The sequence below is a fragment of the Gopherus evgoodei genome, chromosome 2 (genome assembly GCF_007399415.2).
Source record: "Gopherus evgoodei ecotype Sinaloan lineage chromosome 2, rGopEvg1_v1.p, whole genome shotgun sequence".
NCBI classification, from domain to species: Eukaryota; Metazoa; Chordata; order Testudines; family Testudinidae; genus Gopherus; species Gopherus evgoodei.
Window position 1 is genome coordinate 27579633 of NC_044323.1, and position 26111 is coordinate 27605743.

Here is a 26111-nt window from a genome sequence, read left to right on the forward strand (position 1 = left end):
GAAGACTGCTTTGCATACACGGTATCTCCAATTCTGCCCAGTTCTCATTTAAATAATTACAAAAATCTGTTTCTCTCCTATGCCAGTCTGACTAGGTAATTCGTACACCCAGTGAAGGGATTGTTTTTCTTGCTTATTACAGCATAACTGTCTGAAAAATGTGGCTCATTAGGAAAGAATGCCAGTGATCCTCTTGTGTGGATCTGGTGTCATACGTCTACAGCTTTTTCCCCCCCAGGCTTTCTGCACACATACTACAAAGGGAATGTATCAAGGCTCTCACCCTCATTGAACTCTCCCACATTAGTAGATTAAGCAAGTGGCTAGGAGGCACATTCGGAAAGAGAAGTTTGCTTATTGGGCATCATTAAATAGTCCTTGCAGCAGCTCTTTGTCAGTAATTTTTAAGGGAATTACTCTTCAAAACATTCCTGGGTTGGATTAATACTTTTAACAGGATCCTTTAGATTTCAGAATCTAATATGGGACAGGATCAAAATCTCTCTCCCGAAGGTCCAAAGTTTCCCCTGGAGCTAAGCATAAATAAATTATATAATTCAGTCCTAGCAGGTGATGAGCGCTACTACTTTCCACTGACTCCACTAGGAGTTGAAGACACTGCATAACTCTCAGAAGCTTGTGTTACGCTGACTATGAGTCCAAGAGCTTTCAGATGTTCTAGTTTTTCCTGTTGGTTTCCTCTGTCTTTAAAGAATGCTGATATTATCATGATATTGAAAAAACTACTACTGTATTAATACATATGTGTTTGATTAATATCTGAGTGAGTAATCCCTCCCTGTCATTGACGGTGTAGAGCTAAACAGCGAGACTTAGATGCCAGGTGAACTCCTGAGTGGGTAAACAGGAGCAGGAAACAGGAATTTTTGAGGGAGTAAAGTTCCTTCCATTGGGATATGGCTCTACACCAGATAGCAGATATGGATGATGAGGGAACAACTGCTGTGATCTGCCTTGGATGTTCTGTTTACCTTTCTGCAGGAAGATGGAAGATATTTCTGGTAAATGAATCTCAAGCTGGTTGGCCATATTGGAGGAGAAGATATATGGTTTATAAGTGCAAATTTCAGTGCTGCATAGCATCTGAGAAGATGAAGACTTCTTGGGCACACAGATTTGGAGATTGTTACTACAGACACCACAAGGGAAAGGATCTGCAATAAAACAATATGAGAGAGAGAGAGAGAGAGACAGTAGAAACTAAAAAAGCAACTGGTGATTGGTAGCAAGAGGCCCAAGAATGAGGAGGCATTCAACCCAGCAAAAATGCAGGATATTACTGAAAGATTGGGCGGGATTATGAAGTTGCCTGTGACGTGATAATACATATTGAAACCAATGATATGGCATCATATGGAACTACACAGATTATAGATGTCTTTAGAAAGAGAACTGAAGAAGAGGAGAGCCCATGTTATCTTCACAGAAATCCTTCTGGTCCCATGAGTGAGAGAAGGTACGTGGTAGAAATACTGGAGGGGAACCATTGGCTGTGCATCTGGTGTGAAGCTGCAGCTTTTGCTTTCGTGGAACACTGGGCCACATTCCAGTGAAAGAGGGGCTGTACAAACAGGACGGTTTGCATCTCACTTGTAGGTGGATAATCTTCTTGGTTGGAGACTAGCTGGAACAGCTAGGATAGCATTAAAGTAGCAATGCCAGGAGATGGTGCTAAGAAGTCAAGTGTGAACAAATTGAGCCAATGTAGCAAAATAACGTTAAGAGAAGTTCTAAAGTTGCTTATACACCCAGTGCTAGGAGTCTGGGTAACAATCAAGAGAAACTGGAAATTTTCACGAACAAGAAGAAATATGATATAAATGCCATTACTGAAACCTGGTGGGAAATTTGCATGATTGGAATGTTAAAATAACTGGTTATACCCTATTCAGGAAAGGTAGAGTGAGTAAAAAAGTCGGGGGATGGCACTGTTCATTAAAGACAACATTACTTGCTTTAGAGTTATTGCTTATTCAGAATCACAGGATCTTGCACACTTCAACTGCTAGAAGAGAGCCTCATCCTCCCTGATCGAACTAACCTCGTTATCTCTAGCCTGCTTCTTGCTTGCATATATATACCTGCCCCTGGAAATTTCCACTACATGCATCTGATGAAGTGGGTATTCACCTATGAGAGCTCATGCTCCAATACATCTGTTAGTCCATAAGGTGCCACAGGAGTCTTTGTTGCTTTTTCAGATACAGACTAACACGGCTACCCCTCTAATACCCTCATTATTTTGCTCACCAATTAGGCCTTCACTGTGTACTGAATTCTGATAGCTATTTTTAAACTGTGATGTCCTTTATTTAAATGCTTTTTGAGCATTCCATGGAATCCAATTATACATGTGCCAACACCTTCCTTTTCTAAAATTTTATGTTGTTTATAATTCAACGTTAAATTACTTGGATTTCGGTATCTGGCTCTTAGGTTTTGGTTTAAAAAACCTACAGTTATATTTGACTAGCAGAATATTTCTGTTGTTGGACTTGAAAGGAGGTTTGTTCATGATATAATCCAATTTTAGAATATTTGATTCTAAATTTAAAAGTGCTGTTAATAAAATAACAATTGAAACAAATATATGTACATACTGACATATGCACAAACTGTGAGCCAGATTCTTAGCTTGTATAAATTGGAGATGCGCCTTTGACTTTAATGGAGCAATGCTAGTTTACACCAGCTGAGGATCTTGTTCAATATTTAAAATTTACTCATTGCTGTTTCCATAGTGTAATTTGCAGTACACACGTCAGCCTGAGTTAAGACCATCACTTAGCTAAATTAGAGATGGCGATAACCCAATGGTTTATTGGTGCCAGATTTCATTCCCGTCTGTCAGTTTCTCAGTTCAGTGATAGAGTGGTCCAAGAGTTCAGTCACTGTGCCCTGCAAACCCTGAGTGATTAGGTCTAATTCAAGTCACAACTCAGGAATTCAGCTCTTCACCTCTGAGGGAATCATGAAGACCTGGGAAGAACTTGAGCTCTCTGCCTGGTTCTGATGTCCCACCTTTGGGCTGCGGTCTGCAAAGGAGCCTAAGGGTATGTCTACGCTGCAAAGGAAAACCTATAGTTGAGCCATGCAAGCTGACTCAGGCTTGTTGGGCTCCAGCTATAATGACAGAAGGTGCTAGCATGATCTTTTTCTCAATGTTAATGAGGAGCAATATGGTCCAGAACTGGAAGTCCAACAAAGAGATGGTCGCCCTGATGTTGAACTATCAGAAGTTGGCATTGGCCCCCAAATGCTCCAGAAAGTGTTTTGTGTTTAACAGCCCACACCCTGCAAAATTATTGGCCAATTCTGTTAAATTCTTTTCTAAGCCCTGGTCTGCACTACGGGAGGGGAAGGGGATTAATCTAAGTTATGCAACTTCAGCTTTGTGAATAATGTAGCTGAAGTTGACATACTTAGATCGACTTACCATGGTGTCTTGATCGCGGTGAGTTGACGGCCGCTGCTCCCCGTCGACTCTGCTTGCACCTCTTGTGGCGCTGGAGTACAGGAGTTGAGGGAAGAGCACTCAGGGTTGATTTATTGCATCTAGACTAGACATAAATTGATCCCTACTTGATCGATCACTACCCTCCGATCTGGCGGGTAGTGAAGACATACCCTTAGAAAAGTTAATGATGATGTCTTCTCAGAATTTATGCCACAGTATTTTGAAGCAGAGATGATGTTCCTAGGTGGTGATGTCTAAGAAAAGAAGCTACTCTTCTTTCTCCATCCCCTTTTTTCTGTTGGCCAGTAAAAGCCTGTCATGATTCCACACTTTTACCATTGCAGAAAGGCTGATAAAAGCTGGTCTTGTAATCTTTCCCAGATGCTGTGGGATGAAAAGTGCATGCTTGGCCTCAAAGTGGAACTGGCATCCCAGGCTGCTTCTTGTAGGCCATCTGTACATCTAATGTATATAAACACGTAATGAAAGGATGGGTTCCCAGGGAACACAGGTTAAATTACTGTTATGCATACTGGGGACTCGTGGTCACAGAAATGGTTTCTTAATCCTTAATGAATAGGTTCTGAAGCCTTAGACCTTGGCTACTCTGACGCTTAACAGCGCTGCAACTTTCTAGCTCAGGGGTGTAAAAAAACCACACCCCTGAGCGCAGCAAGTTACAGTGTTGTAAAGCACCAGTGAAAACAGTGCCGCAGCTCCGGAAGCACGGCTCCCAGCACTGCAAGCTAATCCCCATGGGGAGGTGGAGTACATGCAGTGCTGGGAGAGCTCTCTCCCAGCGCTGGCGCTGCGACCACGCTCACACTTCAAAGCACTCCTGCGGCAGCACTTTGGAGTTTTGAGTGTAGCCAAGCCCTTAGGTGTGTGAAGTCTAACAAATGGTACAGTTTTCTTGAAGATAGCATTAAGCTGGTTCTTTTTCAAGAATGTTTGTCATGCAAAAACAGTGGCTCAGGAGTGGACAAGGGTAAGAGGAGCTCATTGCTTAAATGGAGCACATCTCTTCCACCCTGTGCTCCTACAACCTCACCATTGCCCTAACACCAGTTTTGAGAAGTGTGAATCCATTCACTGCAAGTCCCCCGGAGCCGATGACTTTCTAGACCATCATTAGAGAACATGATATTGATAATACTCTTATAAAATTACAAATGTGTTCTACAGTAAATGCACAAAATGCTGCAGCAGGGTAAGCCTGATGTGTTGAACCACAAACCATTACTGTAGACTAAGAAAATGAAATGATCAGGATCTCAGAACTGGAATATGACTTATATTTTTTTCCCAGTAGTGTGTAGAAATGTTACAACTTGATGTGTATTTCAATGGAATTGAAACCTTATGAAGGAGGTTTGGTGCTGTCAGAATTGGTGAATAGCTGCTGAGATGTGGGGGGACCAAAAGGGAAACTTGAAATGGGAAATGCTAATTTTCAGAGCTTGTACAGTTAGTATAGTCTTTTAGGTTACAGACTGACTAGTTGGAATACAGAAAAACCTGGAGGCAACTTGCAGTAAAAGGTATTATCATGCCAGAAATCGAGGAACATTTGTCAGCAAGCGTCAAAGGAACAAAATGTAATTATGGAACAAAGTTCGATACACATTCTGTAGGGGGGAAAACAGTTTGATATGACTCTTTGAGAAATTTTTAAATGTATTTTTCATGTCCTGATGCTATAAGACTATTCTGCCCACTCCTCAGTGTCATAGTCAATAGTATCTTGGAAATTTACACTCCCAGGTAGAGCCATTGTGAATTACTGAATTTTGTGAATAACTTTGAGGATAAAAACCACAAAGCATATTTAGAAGTATCAGTTGCCATTAGTTATGTGCTTTTGGTATATTAATGAAGATACTGAAGTCTTAGTAATAATTAGGGCTGTGAAGCGATTAAAAAATTAATCGTGATTTTTTGCACTATTAAAAACCTTAATCTTGATTAATTGCACTGATAAACAATAATAGAATATCATTTAAATATTTTTGGATTTTTTACATTTTCAAAAATATTGATTTCAATTACAACACAGAATACAAAGTGTACAGTGCCCACTTTATATTTATTTCTTATTACCAATATTTGCACTGTAAAAAAAATGTATTTTTCAATTCACCAAATATAAGTACTGTAGTACAATCTCTTTATCATGAAAGTTGGACTTGGAAGTATAGAATTATGTACACCCCCCTCCCCCGCATTCAAAAATAAAACAATGTAAATCTTTAGAGCCTACAAGTCCACTCAGTCCTACTTCTTGTTCAGCCAATTGCTCAAACAAGTTTGTTTACATTTGCAGGAGATAATGCTTCCCTATTCTTGTTTACAATGTCACCTGAAAGTGAGAACAGGGGTTCACACGGCACTGCTGTAGCCAGCATCACAAGATAATTGCATGCCAGATGTGCTCAATGTTCATATATCCCTTCATGCTTCAACCACCATTCCAGAGGACATGCATGCTGATGACTAGTTCTACTTGGTAACGATCCAAAGCAGTGTGGACGGACGCATGTTCATTTTCATCATCTGAGTCAGATGTCAGCTGCAGAAGGTTGATTTTCTTTTTGGTGGTTCAGGGTCTGTAGTTTCTGCAACAGAATGTTGCTCTTAAGACTTTTGAAAGTATGCTCCACACCTTGTTCCTCTCAAGTTTTGGGCACTTTAGCTTTTTAAACCTTGGGTCGAGTGCTGTCACTATCTTTAGAAATCTCACATTGATACCTTTGCATTTTGTCAAATCTGCAGTGAAAGTGTTCTTAAAACGAACAACATATGCTAGGTAATCATCTGAGACTGCTATAACATGAGATATATAGCAGAATGTTGGTAAAACAGAGCACGAGACGTACAATTCTGCCCCAAGGAGTTCAGTCACTAAGTAAGTATCACATTATTTTTTTAATGAGCATCATCAGCATGGAAGCAGGTCCTCTGGAATGGTGGCTGAAGCATGAAGGGGCATACAAATGTTTAGCATATCTGGCACATAAATACCTTGCAGTGCGGGCTACAAAAGTGCCATGCAAATGCCTGTTCTCACTTTCAGGAGACATTGTAAATAAGAAGTCGCCGGCATTATTTCCTGTAAATGTAAACAGACTTGTTTCTCTTAGCGATTGGCTAAACAAGAAGTAGGACTGAGTGGAATTGTAGGCTGTAAAGTTTTACATTACTTTGTTTTTTAGTTCAGTTATGTAAAAAAAAAAATCTACATTTGCAAGTTGCACTTTCATGACAGAGATCTCAGTACAGTACTTGTGTGAGGTGAATTGAAAAATACTGTTTCTTTTGTTTATCATTTTTACAATGCAAATATTTTTAATAAAAATAATATAAAGTGAGCACTGTACACTATGTATTCTGTATTGTAATTTAAATCAATATATTTAAAAAGGCAGAAAAACATACAAATATATTTATTAAATTTCAAGTGGTATTCTACTGTTTAACAGTGCGATTAAAGGTGCATTTAATCCCTATTAATTTTTTAAATCACAATTAATTTTTTTGAGTTCATCTTGCGTGTTAACTGTGATTAATCGACAGCCTTAGTAATAATTTGAAGAGGAAAGATCTCTGCAGCCCTCCTATACCTTTGGTGTGAAGGGAAGACTGATATTTTGTGTGTGATTTCATGAACTGAGAAAAAGAAATATTAGTTGTCTCCTATCACGATTTGGTTCTTATTTTGGTCCCTGCCTTTCAAATTCATCTGGAAAAAGTACTGAGCTTCTATCCACCACCTCATTATTAACTCTTTTGCCCATGACACTAGATGCTATGGTGATAGGCACATTGGAAATGCCAGAGAGAGAGATTTTCTTCCTCTGCAACAGTTAAAGGGACACTGACAACCTTTAAATCTAGTCATTAAAAAAAAAATGTTAAAAGTTGCTTCAGATACTTTGAGATCCCAAGTTTTCTGATTTCAAAATCACATAGTCTAAAACTGTAAGTATTTTTCTTTCCCTTGTTTTATCCAGGTACTACACAAACAACAGTGAAACTAACTGTGCAAATAAATGTCAAGTCACAAACAAAACAAACTGGAAAAACAAAAGAATTTATTTTTTTCTATAATCTCTCTTGATTGTGGTAATTGTAGTGTTAGAATAATAGTAGGTAAACAATTTTCAGAGATAAATATGATTTTATGTTGTCTGTGTCCCTTTAACCTTTATCTTGGACAGTTGGAGGCAATACTTTCTTGGAAGATGTTGCATTACAAAGGAGTTTAGAGATGTGCGAGAGTACTGATAAACATCATAATCTTCCTCCTCGAAGTTCTCAGCTTTAAACTTGAGTACATATGGAACCTGCCTTTTTGTTTTTAAAATGGTTCACTGAAGTTGACAAAACTGGATAGATTATTTTCATTCCAAATAAATGTTGGCATTTATCTCATATGGAAAAATATCTAACGCTCAATTTAAATGTATTATTTTTTTTTCTGTGTTGCAGTGAGAATAACTGTAGGGAATTCATCTCCCTTTAATTAAAGTGACTTGTATAAATCTTTATCAAGCTCTAAATGCAACTTTTTTATTTTTTATGCCTGCCTTTGCAAATCTTGTTTCATGCAAAGACAGAAGTATCTCTGGAGAGTTGGTTAATGAAATTCTGTTGGAGATGCACACAACTCATATTGTATTAAAATACATAATATACAGTATTTAATAACAATTAAAAATTTTTAGGATGGATCCATACATCCCTTAGCCTTCAGTACATACACTAGCATTTCTTGATGTGTATTGTTTCTCATCAGACACATTTATCTAATAAAGCTGTCTATTGTTACTTATGATTGTACTTTCAGGGCACATTCAGCCCTCTGGTACAGGAGAGTACAAATTGTGCCCCTTTGCATCCACAGGAGGTGATGCTGATTTACTCACTGCAAGATAGGGCCAAAGGCTCTCCTAGGAGGTTGCCAGAAAAAGGAAGCTTTATTTTACAGATTGTCAGCCTGTCCCTTCTCAGCCCAGTCCTGCTCATTTTATGGGGTATGTTATTTGTCACTGAGCCCGTATGAGACCGTACCACATTCCTAGTGGACTTGCCACTGGTAGGTATTAGGGCAACCCATGAAGTTACTTGGCCCTCACCTATTTCGGTGGTGGTCACTTATAATAAGGGATAATGTAGTGCTGATTTAAAATGGCACATTTATGTTGCTGTCTTTTTAACAGTAGATTACATTGGCTTTCACAGCTCGTAGCCATATTTGATGAACAAGATCCACATCATGGAGGTGACGGCACCAGCGCTAGCTCAACGGGCACTCAAAGTCCAGAGATTTTTGGCAGTGAACTTGGCTCCAACTCTGTGTCAGCCTTTCAGCCTTATCAAGCAACAAGTGAAATTGAAGTCACACCTTCAGTTCTTCGTGCAAGTAAGTAAAAGCTCTCAATGCCTCTGCACATTTCATCTTAATTTACGATGATGCCAGCTTCTGTTATCTGTTATTGCTGTTGGGAATATGATTCATTATCTGTCCTGATCAAAAGCTGATTAAAGTTCAGAATCTGGGTAAATGTTTGATGCATGCAAGTAGATAAACCTCTCCATTTTAATAAATTGGATATAGGCACCTTTAAACAGCTATAAGCTCTTTTTGTCTGTCTCCAGTTTTAAATTGCATAAACACAGAAAATTACAGCAAAATCTCCAAGTGAAGTTGCTGTGTGTGTAGTTTCCAGTTTGCCAGTTTTGATTCATATAATGAAGGTGAAAAGGGTAAAAAAGAAACTATAAATAACAGTAGCTGCACCGTCCCTCAAATCTGGGAATGCAGGTGTATTACTCTTACCACCCTTCAGCTGAAACACCCAGTGATGCATATGGTAAAATCCTCTTTTTATAAACAGCCAGGAAAAGTCTTTTATTGTGTTTGTTTCAAAACTGGGAGTGTTATGTGTTCAAGACTAAAAACTCAGTGAGGCAGGAACTACATTTACCTTTCTGTTTGTACAGCAATTAGCAGAATGTGGCCGTGATCCTACCATGGCCGCTGTGCACTATTGTATCATAAACAGTAAAAATTGGGGTGCTCTCTTTTTTTTTTTTTAAGGTGTTGGCTCAGTCTCGTTATAACACAAAAAATGAAAAAAATACTAGAAAGATGGTAATTAATATACCCTCCTCAGGAGCCACCAGCATTATTCCCCACCTCCGACCCACAATTTATTTATTTATTTTACATTTGACCACCTAATCTGTGTGCAGGGGAAATGTTGGGAATATTATTTAACTCAAAATAGATTGGATAAGGGCTATACTTCATCTTATTTAGATATCTGATATATAATATTGAGATTCCCTTGTGGAAAACTCATGTAGAATTCAATATGAATAAAGCAAATAGATTTCTATAAAAGTGTAATGGTTTTTTTTAAAGAAAAAATACTTTTATAAACCCTGTGTAATTAAGCAGAGAATATTTTTCCGTTTTTTTCAACTATCATGTACAATTTTAAGGAAAATACTAATTTTTTTCATAAAATTGATTTAAAAAGCCTATAGAAAAGTTTTTCCTCTTAAGTTCTAAAAGATTTATCTGTATAAAGAGTAAGAGTTGTCTGTATAAAGTATATGGGAATAACGTTTTAAAGTCAGCTGCAGTCTCACTAGCTGTAACTGTGGTGCAGTTAAGCGTAAGCTTCTGTAAATAACCCAAAATAGCTTAGGGAAGGAGTATGGTCAATATGGGTACTTACGTTTTACTTCCAGCTGAACTACTGACTGACTCTGCATCTATTCAGTGGAAATGTAGCATTGCCAATGCACACCCCAGTTGTTGGCCTGAGCCCTGTGAGTAGCAGTGTTCTCTTGAGTTCCCAGCAGCCCGAAGCTGCTCAGGTGTAGGCAAATATTAATCAATGTTTTCAGTGTTGATGCCCCGCTAGGGTGGGTGTATGATGTGTACTCAGGGGTGTCCACAGGGAATTTAAATTTGTCCTCTTTTGGGATGCACATTCTGTGCCCCCCCCCCCCGGAACTTGCTCCTCCCCCCCCCCCCCCAACTGGCCCGGGAGGCGCTCAGTCTTCACTTCTACCACCTGAGCTTGGCCCCAACAGGAGCTCAAGCTTCTCTCCTTCCACCCTTCCCTGGCAGGAGCTCAGTCTTCCCTGACTTGGGAAGTTCTCTGCCCCCGATGACTAGTGGAGGTGTGTGCCCCTGCGTGTCCCGTCCCCCCCCTTGTGCACACCCCTGCATGTTGTTAGTGTTCCAGGGCATCTACTCAGTGATTATTGCATCAAGGCTACTGTGACACATTGGACAAGGCACTCCCCTTCAGTTGATTATTCTATAAAATGGATATGATGATACGCATGTAGCTCACAAACAGGTTGAAGGATGCCCAGTGACTGGAAAGTGCTTTGAGATCCTATGATAAAAGGTGCTAGACAAGGGCAAAAAATTATTTTAACATTTATGAAGTGTAAAATCTTGAAGTGCTTTTGTGAAAGCATGCAGAAATAAAATGGGTGAAATATTTTGGCTTAAATTCGTTAATACCAATCAGAGATGTTCATTTACTCTTTAGAATGTATTTCTTTGTATGTTGACAATGAGATGCATTTTATGTTACAATGAGTTCCAGCCGATGGCATAGAAGCCAATCCAATAACATTATCCGATATTAGGCATACCTATTTCAAGTATTTTATTTGAAATAGAACTAATATGCCTCTTGTATTTTCTTTTTAACTTGTGAAGGGAAGCACTGAATACAAATGATATTTTCAGGATTTAACATAATCACGTTCTTACTGTGTAACTTCTATTCAATATATAAAACCCTTCTAGTTTTGTGGTAGATGCAGATCCTGATTATTACATGTTGACAAGGTCATATATCCATTAATTGGATTGGAGATAGGATACAAAATTGCTATAATTATTGTAATTTTCTAGTTAATTGCAGGGTTGGCAGTGAATATTTTACTTCTAACTGATGAAAAACAGTGTTCTGGCTGAAATTGTTTTATAGCATTTTTGACATTTTGTTTTACATCTCTGGTGCTTTTTTGCCCACAAGCTGGGCTGTGTTTCTCAGGGGTTCAGTTGCCAAGTATTTCTGTCTCCCTCTTCTACCGTTTACCTGGGTGCAAGTGGTATACAGTGGTCTCTGTTCTGAGGCAATGTCTACGCTGGGGATTAAGGGCCTGCTGAGATTTTCATCTCTTTGTTCTGGTTGCCATGTTACCCGTTTTGTTTGTTTATAAGTCACACCACCAATCCTCCCTCAGAAAGGAAAAAAGGTGAGATAGATAAGATGCAGCTGGGCTGTCATCTTCCCCAGGCACAGATATATAACCATGTACTGTGCACATATGGGGGTGGCTCAGATTGGATCTTTCCAGCTAAATGTGAAAATGAGACTAATGCTGGGCAATACTGTGAAAGCATCAGCCATCCATAGAAGTACTTACTGTAGTTACATTTTTTATTCTAGCCCATTCTCCTTGTATTATTTATTATTATTTATTCTAAACTAAACTTCCTGTTGGTGTATTTCATCAGTTATTGAGCTGGATTTTTTTATAACCTTACACAACACAACGTGTTTGTATGTGCGTGCGCCTGTGTGTTTCTGAGAGGAAGTTGGAAGCTCGCTGCAGAAGATTGTTAAAACAGACTGATGTTTATTCCCTGCTGAAATATAAACTGGAGGCGCAGGTGAAAATTGCCAAACATAATGAGCAATTTGGCGGATAAGACAGGATGTCAGGCAGTGACAGTTCAGCAGCGGGTGCGCTGTCTGTGAACCAAGTTGTTTGCTTCACAGTACTGCATTTAAATACCATAAATAAATTCCCTTTTAAACTACTTCCAGTGTTGTTAGTCATTTACTTTGTATTGTTCTCCTTCAAAACATTGTATTTATATTTTCAATTTATATTTTATAATTATATTTACTTAAATAACCAACAGGTGTGAAAATGTGTTCCAAATTCCATTTTGAACATTTCAGTAGTTACAGTAGAGGGAATAATCCCCCCGGCACCATATGAAAGTAATCATTTGGTTCACTATGCTGCATTTTGTGTGCTGTCATCTTTACGGGGAAACATTTAGCAGTACGTTGCATCCTTGGAAGTTCATTGTACCTTAAATCCTCTTATATTCTAAAGAAGAATTCTTTTTAACTCTGTACCTAAAATTTCTCACCTGATGCTTGGCTGTTCTTAGTACTAGTCCATAAGACACTGTGGCATTCATAAGATGACCATGTGAGTCAGAAAACTGCCCCTTTTTTTCAGTTTTCAGGAGGAGTTTTTGTGTATTCATGTTGATGCTTTCTTAACCACTGCAGACTGGCTACCTGCATGGAACATTGACCTGGTGAGACAGTGACACTTTAAAGAGCATTCACTTCCAGGACCATTCCTTCCGCCCCACAAGGGCCTCAGTAGGTGTATCTATAGTGCAATTAAACACCAGCAGCTGCTCCATGTCAGTAGGATTGGGTTGTAAAATTGCAGTGTAGACATTCGGGCTCAAGCTGGAGCCTGGAGTCTCGGGATCCCGTAAGGGGGGAGCCCCGCGAACCCAAGTCAGCTGACATGGGCCAACCATGATTGTTTAACTGCAGGAGTAGACATGCATAGAGAGGACATGCCACCTTGAGGAAACAACTCATAAGACTTCCTTCTTCTTCGAGTGCTTGCTCATGTCCATTCCATATTAGATGTGTGTGCTCTCCACATGCACCGGTGCTGGAAGTTTTTCCCTTAGCAGTATCCGTAGGGGACCGAATCTGGTGCCCTCTGGAGTGCCACCTGCATGGTGCAGTATAAGGGATGCTGCTGGCTCCCCCCACCCTCAGTTCTTTCTTGCTGCCAGTGATGGTGCTGGAACATCTGCTGCTTCAGCTAGTTTTGTTTATTTCTGTTCTTGCAAATTTTGAAAACCTGTAAAATAGCTGTATATAGTTAGTAGTTTCTTAGTTAAACCCTTAGTAGTAGTTCTCAAACTCTTTGTTAGTCCTGAATGGGACTCATGCCCTGGTCCCCAGGGTTTAAGCCTTGTAAATGGCCTATGCCAGTCAGCGATCCACATACCAGCTGCCTAAGGTTCTTAGGCAAAGGGCACATAAGTGACAAGTGCCATATCTGCAAGTCCTTTAAACCGAGGACAAAGAATGAGTGTGAAACTCATCTTAAGGGTGCTACTAGTGGAGTAGGCACTCACTCCAGCACTGGAGTAGCGATCTGACTCCTCATTGAGCACATGGCCTCCATGCGCAGTGCTCCGCTGGCACCATCCACGAGCCGGCACCAGTCTCTCTCCACAGCTCCCATCATGAAGCCGAAGAAGAATGTGAAGGGATAATCTCCTACCTCCTGTAAGGAAAAGGAGAGGGCTGGGGGTGAGCCACGACCAATGCTAGGCAGCTCAACTCCCCCTTCAGGAAGTCAGGCTCCAGCTCAAGTCTAGCAGTGCAGCCCATTCTGTACTTCACCCGCAACTCCGGATAGTGATGCAGACCCCAGTCAGCTTTAGGTGGTGTCAATGCCCGAATCCTTCAAGCAGCTCAGAAGATCCTGACACTGTCGGTGCTGCTCCCACCAGCTCCAGTGGTACCCCGGGCTCAGGGAAAACCTGCTTTGGGTCCTGTGCATGTGTCCCTGCCTCAGTGGTACCATTCCCCATTGAGAGGGATGTCTTGCTATCTGTCGTCAACCCAAAACTGTCATGCCTCAAGACTAGAGAAGCAGGCTTAGCGGAGCTCTCTTCGGTCCTCATACTGGGGGCACCAGTTGAAGGATTCAAGATGTTTCTTGCCAGTGGGTTGATGCAGACGGCACTTGCCACTCGGCAAGATCTCTGGGACTGGCCCCAACCGTCTCCAAGGGCCTGGTACTAATCACGGGACCGATCAGGGAACAAACACTGCCAATCACGTGGCTGTCATCACCTGACTCCTAGGAGGAGGTTGGCTTTCTCAGGAGGTTCCTCCTGACAGCCAACAGTAGTGGATCCCGATCCTGTTTGACGTCCCAGTACTGGTTGAGCAGCGTGAGGCATGGATCACTGGGTGTCCGATGAAGATCTTCCAAATGCTGTCAGCCTCCAAAACCCTGACCAGGATGTGTGACTCACTCAGGTCAGCATTGGGTCACAGTGACCAGCACCAGTTGGACAAGAGGCACCCCTCCGTCTGTTCCTGGTCGCCCGGTACCAACCGCTCCACTTACAGCTCCACGACGGAGCAATGTTCCATGACTGTGGCACAAGCTCTGGTACCTATGGTGATGCAGGCATCGACGGCAACGAAACTGGTTCTGTGGCCAGCACCATGGTACCTGTGGGGGTTCATCCAACCATCCCATACTGCCCCATTAGTGGCAGGAGCCTTGGAGAGGCCATCAGCTTTGGTATCCCATCCCCCTCCAGTGTGCGAGGCTTCGGGGGGTAAGACCCCGCAGGTCCAGAAGGACCCAGGGGAGCAAGCTGGTGGACCACCAATAGATGTGTAGGTTTCTGCAGCACTGGCATCATCCTCATCGTTGCCAGACGAGGCTATCATGGGGCCCCTCACCCAGTTCCAGTGCACCAGGACTTTTGAAGATGGTCATTTCCAACTTGGGGGCTTCAGGCAGAGGAACTGGAAGAGACCTCGGACTCTCTGTTCGAAGTCCTCTGTTTCTCGGCTCCTGACAGGGTGGGCACTACCTCTTCATGAAGGGATTTCCAAAATCACTGATGACGTGTGGCAGACCCCCTCTTCCTTGACCACTATCTCTAAGATACTTGTGCCAACCAAGGAACATGAGTTCTTATACTCCCACTCAGCACCAAGATTATTTACCAAGCGCATGTCAGTGGTAGTGGCTTACCTCAGGCATCAGGGTATCCAGATCTACCAGTACCTCAATGATTGGCTCATCTACGGCAGTTCTAGGTCTCAAGTCCAAAGGGATGTTGCGATGCTTCAAGCCGCATGCCGCTCTCTGGGGCTTCTGGTAAATGACAACAAGTCGACGTTAGTGCCGGTGCAGAAGATAAAGTTCATCGGAGTGGTTTGTGACTTGACTTGCAGCAGGGCATTCCTGATGTGGGACAGGTTCCACACATTGACAGACCTCATCGCAGAAGTCTCTGCAGTCCCTCTGATTACAGCCATGATCTGTCTGCACTTGCACTTGACTGCCGGGTCCACATGGCAGCATGCACTTATGTGGTCCACCATGCAAGGTTCCGGAGCGGCCCCTGCAACAATGACTGGTGATGGTCTATTCCCAGTCCTGAGACGCCCTGGAAAAGATTGTTACCATTCCCCAGGCTATACTTACCTCGCTGCAATCATGGACCGACCGCAGGACAGTCCTGGAAAGGGTTCTTTTTGACAACCCTCATCACTTCATCGAGTTGGTGTTGGACATCTCAGTCCTTGGCTGGAGTGCGCATCTTGGCAACCTCCAGAGACAGGGGATGTGGTCCCCAGAGGAGGCGAAATTGCACATAAATGTCAAAGAGCTCTGAGCAGTCTGGCTGGTGTGTGGAGTCTTCCTGTCCCACCTGTTGGGCAGGATTATATGAGTCCTGATGGACAACACAGCCTTGATATTCTACATTAGCAGGCAAGGGGGAGCACTCTTGTTGGCTCTCTGTCAAGAGGCACTCCATCTATGGGACTTCTGTATCAACCATTAGATCCACCTGGAAGCTTGTCACCTTCCTGGCGTCAGGAATACGCTGGCGGACTAGCTCAGCAGGGATTTCTCCTCCCACCATGAGTAGGCATTCCATCCAGAGGTAGCTTGCATGATCTTCCAAAGGTGGGGAACATCTGTTGAGTCACAACGTGGTCGTCTGTTCACAAGTTCTTAGCTCATTATGTCATCACTCAGCAGGCCAGGGACGACGATAGGTTCGGCAGAGCTGTGTTGCAATCTATACGTCCATGAACTGCTACCCACCTCTGGGGGTACTGCTTTGGAGTCACATAATATGAGCAAGCACTCGAAGAAGAAAAAACAGTTACCTTTTCCGTAACTGGTGTTCTTCGAGATGTATTGCTCATGTCCTTTCCACAACCCACCCTCCTTCCCTACTGTTGAGTTTGCAGCAAGAAGGAATTGAGGGTGGTGGAAACTGGTGGTGCCCCTTATACCACACCATGTGGACACCACTCCAGAGGGCACCAGAGCTGGTCTCCTATGGATACTGCTAAGGGAAAAACTTCCGGCACTGGTGCAAGTGGTGAGCACACACACCTAATATGGAATGGACATGAGCAACACATCTCAAAGAAGATCAGTTACGGAAAATGTAAATTTTTTTTTCTGTCCTACCCAACTACAGGCATAGAGTCCTGTCTAGCTAGAGTGCAGTCTAGTAGTTTGAGAAGGGTCTGTTTTATATTCCCGACTCAGGGTCTGTATTGTGTTCCTGCTTATTTGTTGTGTGAACTACTTATGCCCATATTTTAGGTGTGCGTGCACTTTTGCATGTACCAGGAATTGCATATTACAAACAATTCAATGCATGTTAACAAGTTAGGGGCATGAATGTGCACTAATATGTGCAAATTCAGGTTCTTGAGTTGGGACCATAAAATCTGTGCTTCAATTTTCTTGTCTGTAAATTGGATATAAAATAATTCATCTGCAGTTCACTGAAGCAGTATTGTGAGGATTAATATTTGTCAGTTACTGTGTTCAGGGATTAAAGAGACTGCAGTATATTAGTTCTAGTAGTATTCTGCCAAGTCTTATCTCTCTTGCTGCTTCAGATGGGATTGTGATTCTGGCACTCTTTCCTGCATGTTAATCTATGCTGCTATTTAGAAATTTTAAAAAATCCTTCACTGTCATTTTTGCCCATTTTGACTATTTCCTCTTTTCTCCATACCAAAGCTCTCTGAAATCAATTGAACTCCTCATTGGGATGCTTGTGAGCAGTGTAGTAGAGGTTGTTCTCCTGGAGGCTGACAAAGTGGAGAGATGTAGGATAGGAAGAGTTGTTCATAGCAGCCATCCTTGCTCTCTCAACAAGGGATAGTCCAAGGCAGCTATCAAATTGGGTCTCAAAAACTGCTGGGATTTCCCTTAGTTGTGGAGTTGACCCCCTATGTGTGCAGTTGGATAGCTTTTGTGAAAATAGTGTACCTTTCCAAAGACTAAGGGGGGGGGGGGAATATCATTAAGCAGTGTATTAAAAGCAATAAATAATCATAGAAATATGTCACTTGGTTCAACAGGCCATACACGTGCTCTGCTGAAAAAACAGTTTTTCTTTAAAGGGGAAATAAGTATTCCCTTCCACTTTCCTCTTCCATTCAAGCCAACTGTCTGGATGCTTATTTTATTAATATGTGGCATGGAAACACCTATATTGTGGATTGTTTTGTCAATGAGAGAGCCTGGCAGTTAAAATTCTTCCTTCTCTTTTTGCTGCACTAGATACAAATCTCTTATTTACTTCTCTGGAGTGTATTTATTTTTTCATTTCCTTTTTAGTATCAGAAATTGCTTTGCACTTCCATTTTTGTTTTCTTTTCTCTGAATCCCCTTCACTGCTGGAAATTGGCTTTGTATCTAGAAATCACATCAGTTCCAAATAGTGAAGGATTAAAGAAGCAACTGACGAGGAAACAGGTGGGAAGAAAGATGAGTTTGGAAAAGGAAGGTCCCAGCACAGTCATAGCCTTTTGCAGCTTTGGTCAGTTACACACCCAATTTGAACTTTAAGATTAAAATTAAATCAAGACAAAAATTCCTCCTACATTAATAATGAAATACAACTATGGGCCAGATCCATACCATTGAAGTCAATAGGGTATTTTTCAATTGACTTCAGTGAGATTTGGATCAGGTCCTGTATGTGTAGACCTAAACATTTCAAATATATTTATATTTAGCCCTCCTTGCTCAGAAATAGTCGTTGCAGTGAGTGCAAGGGCAGCGAAAGTGAGCTGGTAAAGAGTGAGGTGGAGGGGAGGCTCAGATGTCCGTCATTCTTCTGCAAGAACTAAAAATCCCACAAGTGTTACCTGAGCATCACTCTCAACTTTATATACCTGCCAGGATCCAAGGTGAGATTGTTCCCTTTACCACATTGGATGTTATTGTAAACGCCTGTAGCTCTTGGCAGCTAAGTAGGAGCTGTTGCTCAGATTTTACTTCTCCCGGGGGAAGGGTCAGCAGAGCCCCGGGGATTCTCCATTGTCAGCTTTGAGTGCCCCAGTGTTCAGGCCTGCTCATCACAGCTGTCCCTCCAGCTGACTCTGCATGTGAGACTCAACAAGAGCAATGCTGACTGGCTCCGTGAAATCATTTAAAATCACTGCGAGCTGCTTCTTTCTTGCATGGTGCTCACTGTGCTCTGCCTGCAGCACTCCTCCCACTCTTTATCAACTTAGGAAGCTCATGACCGTAATGTACATTCCTTGTGTTGCAATTTAATGCAGTGCTGGCCCACTGTTAGGTTGGTCTCTGTTTCAGATTGCCAGAACTCCCATACGTAGTATTCTTTTTTGAGTGGTTGCTCATGTAGGTGTGTGCTTGCCCTGAGTTCCGCCGGCAGAAAGTTTTTCCGTTAGTGGTATCCGCCAGGTCAGTTCTGGTGCCCTCTGGACTCTCAGTCTCATAGCACTGATATAAAGGCCCCTGCTGCCCCGCAGCCTCCTCAGTTCCTCCGTACCACCTGTGATGGTTGCTGGAACCATGACTCATTCTCGCTTCTGTATCCTCTTTCTCTTTGTCTTGATTTAACTTTTAATCTTTAAAGTTTAAATTGGGTATGTACCTGATCAAAGCTGCGAAAGGCTATGACAGTGCTGACACCTTCCTTTTCCAAACCCATCTTTCTTCCCACCTTCTTTCTGGTCTGTTGCTTCCTTAAGTTGATTGAACATAACTATTAAGTTTCAGTTACTAGTTAGGAGTTGGCAAACCCCGCACCTGGATAAGGAGTGCCCCAGCTTTACTTCAGGACACTTGGTGCTGTTCTTCATCTTCTGTATCAAGGTGAGACGCTTTGACTGCATCTAAGGAACCTTGACACTGTCAAACATCCCTGGTGTTGAAGAAGGATGCGTTGGTGAGAGGTCGTAGGTACTGTTCACCATCACCGGTACCTAGGAAATAATAAAGGAAGACCGACACGGGCCAGTCGCCAACACTGAGGTCAGCAGGATAGAGGGATACTGTCAGAGTGCAACCCACGTCAGTCCATCCTGTGACACTGATAACCAGCGCTGTTGACTCCAGTCCCGGAATGGGAGCTGTTGAGTCCAATGCTGATAGACTCACTGTCTCAAGAAAGACATTGGAGCCCCATGCCTCTGCCAGTACTGTCAATGCTGGAGTCATTCACAGCAGCGAGGGACTTACTCATGCTACCTGTACCCTCGTCCCCAGCCGTACAGGAGCTGTCAGTGGCAGCGCTGACAGGGAAGTCTTCTGCAGGCTCAAGGTCTCTGATAGTTTCGAAGGGGAAACCAGCCATGATGGCACAGCCCCAGTCCCCTGCCTCCCAGCACTGCTCATTGGCATTGGTTGATACTGCTCCGGCCTGGTTTCCAGCAGTATCCTCGGAAGCAGAGTCTTGCATCTTTTGGAGGAGCTGGCCTTGCCATTCCAGCAGGCACTATTCCCCCAATGGATCTGAGCCAAGGGGTCCCACCTGTGGCATGATCACCAGGGCCGTGGCAGTTCCCTGTGCAAATGCTTTTCTGAAACACCTGGGCATTTCCAGCACAGCCAGGTTCCCATTCTAGGTCATGTTCAGTGGCTTCAGAGCCCACACCGCTTCCATTACCAGAACATAATTCAACCTCCAGTACCTAGGCCAGTGCTGTGTACCAGGAGTTGGCATCCTGGGACCCAGCTGGTAGCAAAGGTGAAGAGCTGGGCCTGATGCTGGTTCAGACATTGTCCTCCTCTTTCCTAGATGAGGCGGTTGCGGGAACTGATATTGCGCCCCCGCAGGAGGATTGTAAGGCACATCAAGAGCTCTTAAGGAAGGTAGCTCAGAACCTGGGTATCCAGGTGGAGGAAATTAGAGTGTCCTCCCACTCCATTGTGGACATCTTGGAAGCAACAGGCCCTGCAAGAGTGGTGTTGCCCCTGAATGATACCATCATGGACCCCATCAGGGCGTTGTGGCAAACGCCAACATCCCTTCAGCTGACCGCAAAAAAGACTGAAAGAAAATACTTTGTCCCAACAAAGGGATTAGAGTTCCTGTACACTCACCTACCACCGGACTCTTTAGTTGTGTTGACAGCCTACAAGCGAAAAAGGCAGGGCTGACTGGGACTGACACCCAAAGCCAAGGATACCAAAAAGTTAGATCTTTTTGCGAGGAAGGTCTGTTTGACATGGAGGCTCCAGCTCATGATCGTCAATGGGCAGGCGCTCCTGATCAGTATGATTTCAACTCCTGGTACTCTCTGCATAAATGTAAGGACTTGCCTTCCTCTACAAGAGCTGCAAACTCTCATCTTGACTCCTGAGGTAGCAAGTCCATGGCAAAGGCGTCCCTGACAGCCCTGGATGCGGCGGACTCAGCAGCCCATTCTGTGGTTTCAGCTGTGACTGTGTGGAGCTCGTGGCTTCAGTCCTCGGGCTTGCCACATGAGGTCCAACAGTCATTACAGGACCTCCCTTTCGAGGGTACAGTGCTCTTTTCTGAGCAGATGGGATCCAAACTACAGTTTAAAGGACTCAAGAGCCACACTTAAGTCCTTGGGCCTTCATACTCAGGCCCTCATGAGGAAGCACTATAGGCAACGATTGATGGCTTGCTTCTTCCCCCTGTCTGCTTGATAGGACTACAGCAGGAGGAGGAGCAGGGGCCACAGTTGTCATCTGCATCCCCCCAGACACTCGGCAGGGTCAAAGCAGACTTTTAGGTGGGACGCTAAGGGACGATGTGCCTGGACAGTTCGTGGATCCAAATTCCCCAGTTTTTGTGGACTGTTATCCCACATCTATCGTACATGGATCCATATCACTTCAGACCAATGGGTGCTACGCATGATAGTACTGGGATATACCCTTCATTTTTGCTGTTCAGGGACTCTTCTCATGAGCAGGTTCTAGCCCAAGAGGTATAGTCGCTCCTAAAGGTGTGGGAACAGTGGAGGAGGTTCCACCAGAGATAAGGGGCCGGAGGTTCTACTTCTGCTATTCCTTAATCCTGAAAGTGGTGGTCTCAGACTGATTCCAGACCTGCGAAACCTCAATAGATTCATGAAAAAACTGACATTCTGCATGGTCTCCTTGTCCTCCAGGGGACTAGTATGCTGGCCTCGACTTAAAGGATGCTTATTGCTATATTAATGGGGCACAAATGTTTCCTCAAATTTGTCGTGAGCCACGCACACTACCAATTTATGGTGCCCCCGTTTGGTTTCTTGGTGGCCCCTTGGGTGTTCACAAAGTGCATGGCAGTCATTGCATGCTTCCTGAGGAGACAAGGGGTTCAGGTTTAGCTGTACCTCGATGACTGGCTGGTTAGAGGTCAGTCCAGACTTCAGGTAGAGGCAGATGTGGGACTAATACAGTCGACCTTACAGGACTTAGGTCTTCTCATAAACATGCAGAAATCCACCTTCTCCCTAGTCTAGAGGATAGAATTCATTGGAGCAGTTCTGACCTCAGTACAGGCCAGAGCTTCTCTCCCAGAAGCATGTTTCCAAGCAATAAAAAAACTTATAGAAAGACTCAGGAATCACCCTGTCACCACAGCGAGAAATTGCTTACAGCTCCTGGGCCACATGGTATCTTGTACCTGTGTGGTTCAGCATGTAACACTTCATCTCAGACCCGTCCAGGCATGGCTGGCATCAGTATACTCACCATGCCAACATAATCTAGACTCAGTCATTACAGTTCCCTTGTTGGTGATTATTTCCCTCAAATGGTGGCTAAACCTGTTAGTGGTGTGCCTGGGAGTACCTTTCTCAAGACCCTAACCACCAGTGTCCCACGTTACAGATACATTGGCGATGCGATGGGGAGCTCACTTAATGTCCCTCCAAAATCACGCCTCTGATCTCCAGAAGAGCTTTCATCACATCAGTGTCAGAGAGCTCAGGGCAGTCCATCTGGCTTGCCAGGCATTCCAACCACATGTAGCGGACAGGAGTGTCAGTCCTTACAGACAACACAAGAGCCATGTTCTATATCAATGGGCAGGGTTGAGTGCACTCCCCTGATTTGTGCCAGGAGGCACTTGACTTACGGGAATTTTGCTTAGTCCACTCAATTCACCTCAGGGCCTCCTATCTGCCACGTTCTCAGAATGAATAACAGATCAGCTCAGCAGGGTCTTCTCCAACAACCATGAATGGTCCATTCTCCCAGAGGTCCTAAAAGTCATCTTCCAGAAGTGGCGAACTCCCCAAATAATTCTGTTTGCAATGAAGCACAACAGAAAATGTCTCCAAGTCTGCTCTTTCCTGGGCCACAGCCCAGAACCTCTGACAGATGCCTTCATCTTTCCCTGGATGTGTCATCTTTTCTATGTATTTCCACCCATTCCTTTCATACACAAGGTCTTGTTCAAGATCAGATGGGACAGACTGCAAGTCATCCTAATAGCCCTGCCCTGGCCAACACAGCATTGGCTCACTATGCTCATGAGCCTGTCAGTGGAAACACCAATCCAGTTACCTCAGGTTCCAGATCTGATATCTCAGGACCATGGTTGCCTTTGTCACTCAAACCTTGAGTTCCTTCATCTTGTGGCCTGGAAGGTCCATGGCATAGTCCCTCTGAGCTAACATGTTCCAGACCAGTTCAAGAAGTTCTGCTAGGGAGCAGAAAGCCATCCACTAGAGCTGTGTACCTGGCAAAGTGAAAAAGGGTCCCAATTTGGTCAGCGCAGAAAGGTGTCCTGCCCACGTGGTCATCAGTGTCATTCATTCTCGACTACTTACTACACCTGAAGCAGCAAGGACTATCAGCATCATCAATTAGAGTCCACCTGGCGGCAATCTTGGTGTTTCATCTCTGGGTAAATGGCCAGTCGATCTTTGCAAACTTGATATGTAGTTGTTTTCTTCAAGGGACTTGACATACTATACCCCCAGGTACGGCAACCAATCCCACGCTGGGATCTCAACCTGGTATTGTTGAGGCTCACAGGTCCCACATTTGAGCCATTGGCAACATGTTCTCTGCTCTACTTGTCCTGAAAATTGGCCTTTCTTGTGGCCATTACTTTGGCAGAAGGGTCTTGGGGATTATGCTTCAAAACCTCCATACACGGTATTTTTCAAGGACAAGATCCAGCTGCGTCCTCACTCCCAACTGTGTCCTCACTCAGCCTTCCTTCCAAAAATGGTTTCACAATTCCATAGTAACCAGGACATATTCCTTCTGGTATTCTGTGTGAAACCTCATGCCAACGAACAGGAGCAAAGACTTCACTCTCTAGATGTCAGGTATGTACTTGCCTGCTACACAGAAAGGACTGAATCATTTTGAAAAACTACTCAACTTTTTGTAACTGTTGCAGACAGGATGAAGGGTCTTCTGGTCTCAGCCCAAAGAATTTCATCGTGGGTCACATCTTGTATCCGCACATGCTATGACCTGGCGAAGGTCTCTGCTCTGGTCCTGATGGCACATTCCACAAGGGCACAAGCATCTACAACTGCATTCATGACACAGGTCCCTCTGTCCAGGACATCTGTAGACCAGCAATGTGGTCTACACTTTTGTGGCTCACTATGCTGTCGCTCAGCAGGCTAGAGATTATGTTGATTTTGGCAGAGTGGTGCTACAATCTGCTTGTCAATGAACTCCAAACCCTCCCCCTACATCTGCTTGGGAACCATCTATATTGGAATGGACATGAACAAGCACTCGAAGAAGAAAAAACGGTTATCAGTCTTCCATTAACTGTTCTTAGAGATGTGTTGCGCATGTCCATTCCAACCCCCACCGCACCTCTCTGTCAGAGTTAGCTCACAAGAAGGAATGTAGGGGGCATCGGGTCGGCAGCGGTCTTCATACTGGTGCTATGAGCGTGCGGCTCAAGGGGGCACCAGAGCTGACCCACTGGATATCACTGAGGGAAAAAATTTCTGGCGGTGCTGCTCGGGGGGAACACATATCTACATTGGAATGGACATAAGCATAAGCAACACATCTCGAAAAACAACAGTTGTGGAAGGTTAGTAACTATTTTCTGTTAATTTGCTATTAATCTCAGGACACTTTTGTAAAAACAAATGGATTTTAAACTGCTTAGGATCCTAAATTAACCTTTAATATCTTGAGCCTTCTCAGTCAAGGAAAATACTGCAGCTTTCAACATAGTAAGAAAACCTGGAAGCAATAAACATAAGTATTTTAGAATTTATTGAATTCTAGAAAGGGAATCTTTTGTAATTATGGGATATTTTAAGGTTTAATTCCATAGGGGAGAGGATGAGATTTTTTCCCTCGAGTATGGGAAAAGGCTTACTAAAACAGGTTATTAGAAACATCTTACAACTTTTTGAAAGAATCTCTCAGATTTTGCATCTCAATTCAAAAGATGCCTTTTGTTTTTATTTTCAGAAATATTAACAATTCAATAAATAAAAAATTACAATAATGGAGTGAACATAGTAGTATTGCAGACAATTGGTATGGAATATAGTGGGCCATGGAGAACCGCAAAGATGATTTAGATGCATAAGTACAGAATTTCAATGTTTTATGCAGACCGAGGTTAGTATTAAAGGAGGTTTAGTGGCTGAGCTGGACATGTGAAATAGATTTAACTACCAGCTTGACTTCTTTTTTTTTTTTTTTTAAATCTAATACGGAAATTTATGATAGCTATATTTCATGAGCATCAACCAAGTACTTCTACACTTGTATACATTGTTATCTACCTGTCTTTAGCTGAGAAATCAGCTTTTACTGGAGGGATTATATTTTTGATATCCTTTATCTAGTCAGACTTGAAGGAGGGATGTGCTGGATTTCCACTGCAGAGTAGCTACGCAAAGACAGTAGTATTCAGATAAATTTAACACTGTTATGAGGAACGCTTGTTGAAAGATCCTGTCATTGTGCTAGAAAAAGGAAGCAGCATAACTCGCTCAGAGAATTTCCTGATTGGTTCATCCATTTTATACTTTTCCACTGTAAGAGAACAGGGGGTAACACAGCAAAGTTAAAGATAAGTAAATTTAAAACAAATAGGAAATGTATTAAACCGTTCTGTAAAATTTACTGCCTGAGAGGTCACAGAGTCAAATACCACAGGTAGGTTTTAAAAGGAGTTGGACACAATTTATGACCAATAGTAACATTTGCAGCTGCATATGTGAAATGGGATAATTAAATGCCATGCTTCAAATCATCCTGTAATATACATAGGTATGAGGATGGAATTTCTCACCAATCTACAGTTGTGGTCAGTTGACAAGTTGCATTATATATTTTGCCTTCCTTTGATGGGTTAAGCATTGACCTAAGATGGGGATAAAATGTGATCTACTCGCAGACAATTTACAAACAGCGTAAGATGCAAAATTTGTTAAATGTATTAGTTATGAATTATTCTCTCAGCTCTAAAATTGGGACGTGTCCTTTATTTGATACAAAAAACTTTTGCAGCTAGGAGACTAAAACAAATCAA

The 26111-nt window shown here is 42.9% G+C and overlaps 1 protein-coding gene across 11 annotated transcripts in view; it reads left to right on the forward strand.

The window, feature by feature from the left end:
* The window catches only part of PARD3 (par-3 family cell polarity regulator), a 648004-nt gene that overhangs the window by 230562 nt on the left and 391331 nt on the right, over positions 1–26111 (forward strand). For all 11 annotated transcript variants that reach the window (XM_030550179.1, XM_030550184.1, XM_030550177.1 and 8 more), the window contains exon 3: positions 8720–8900. In XM_030550179.1, coding sequence (XP_030406039.1) covers positions 8720–8900 — 181 coding nt within the window. The remainder of the gene's footprint in view (positions 1–8719; positions 8901–26111) is intronic.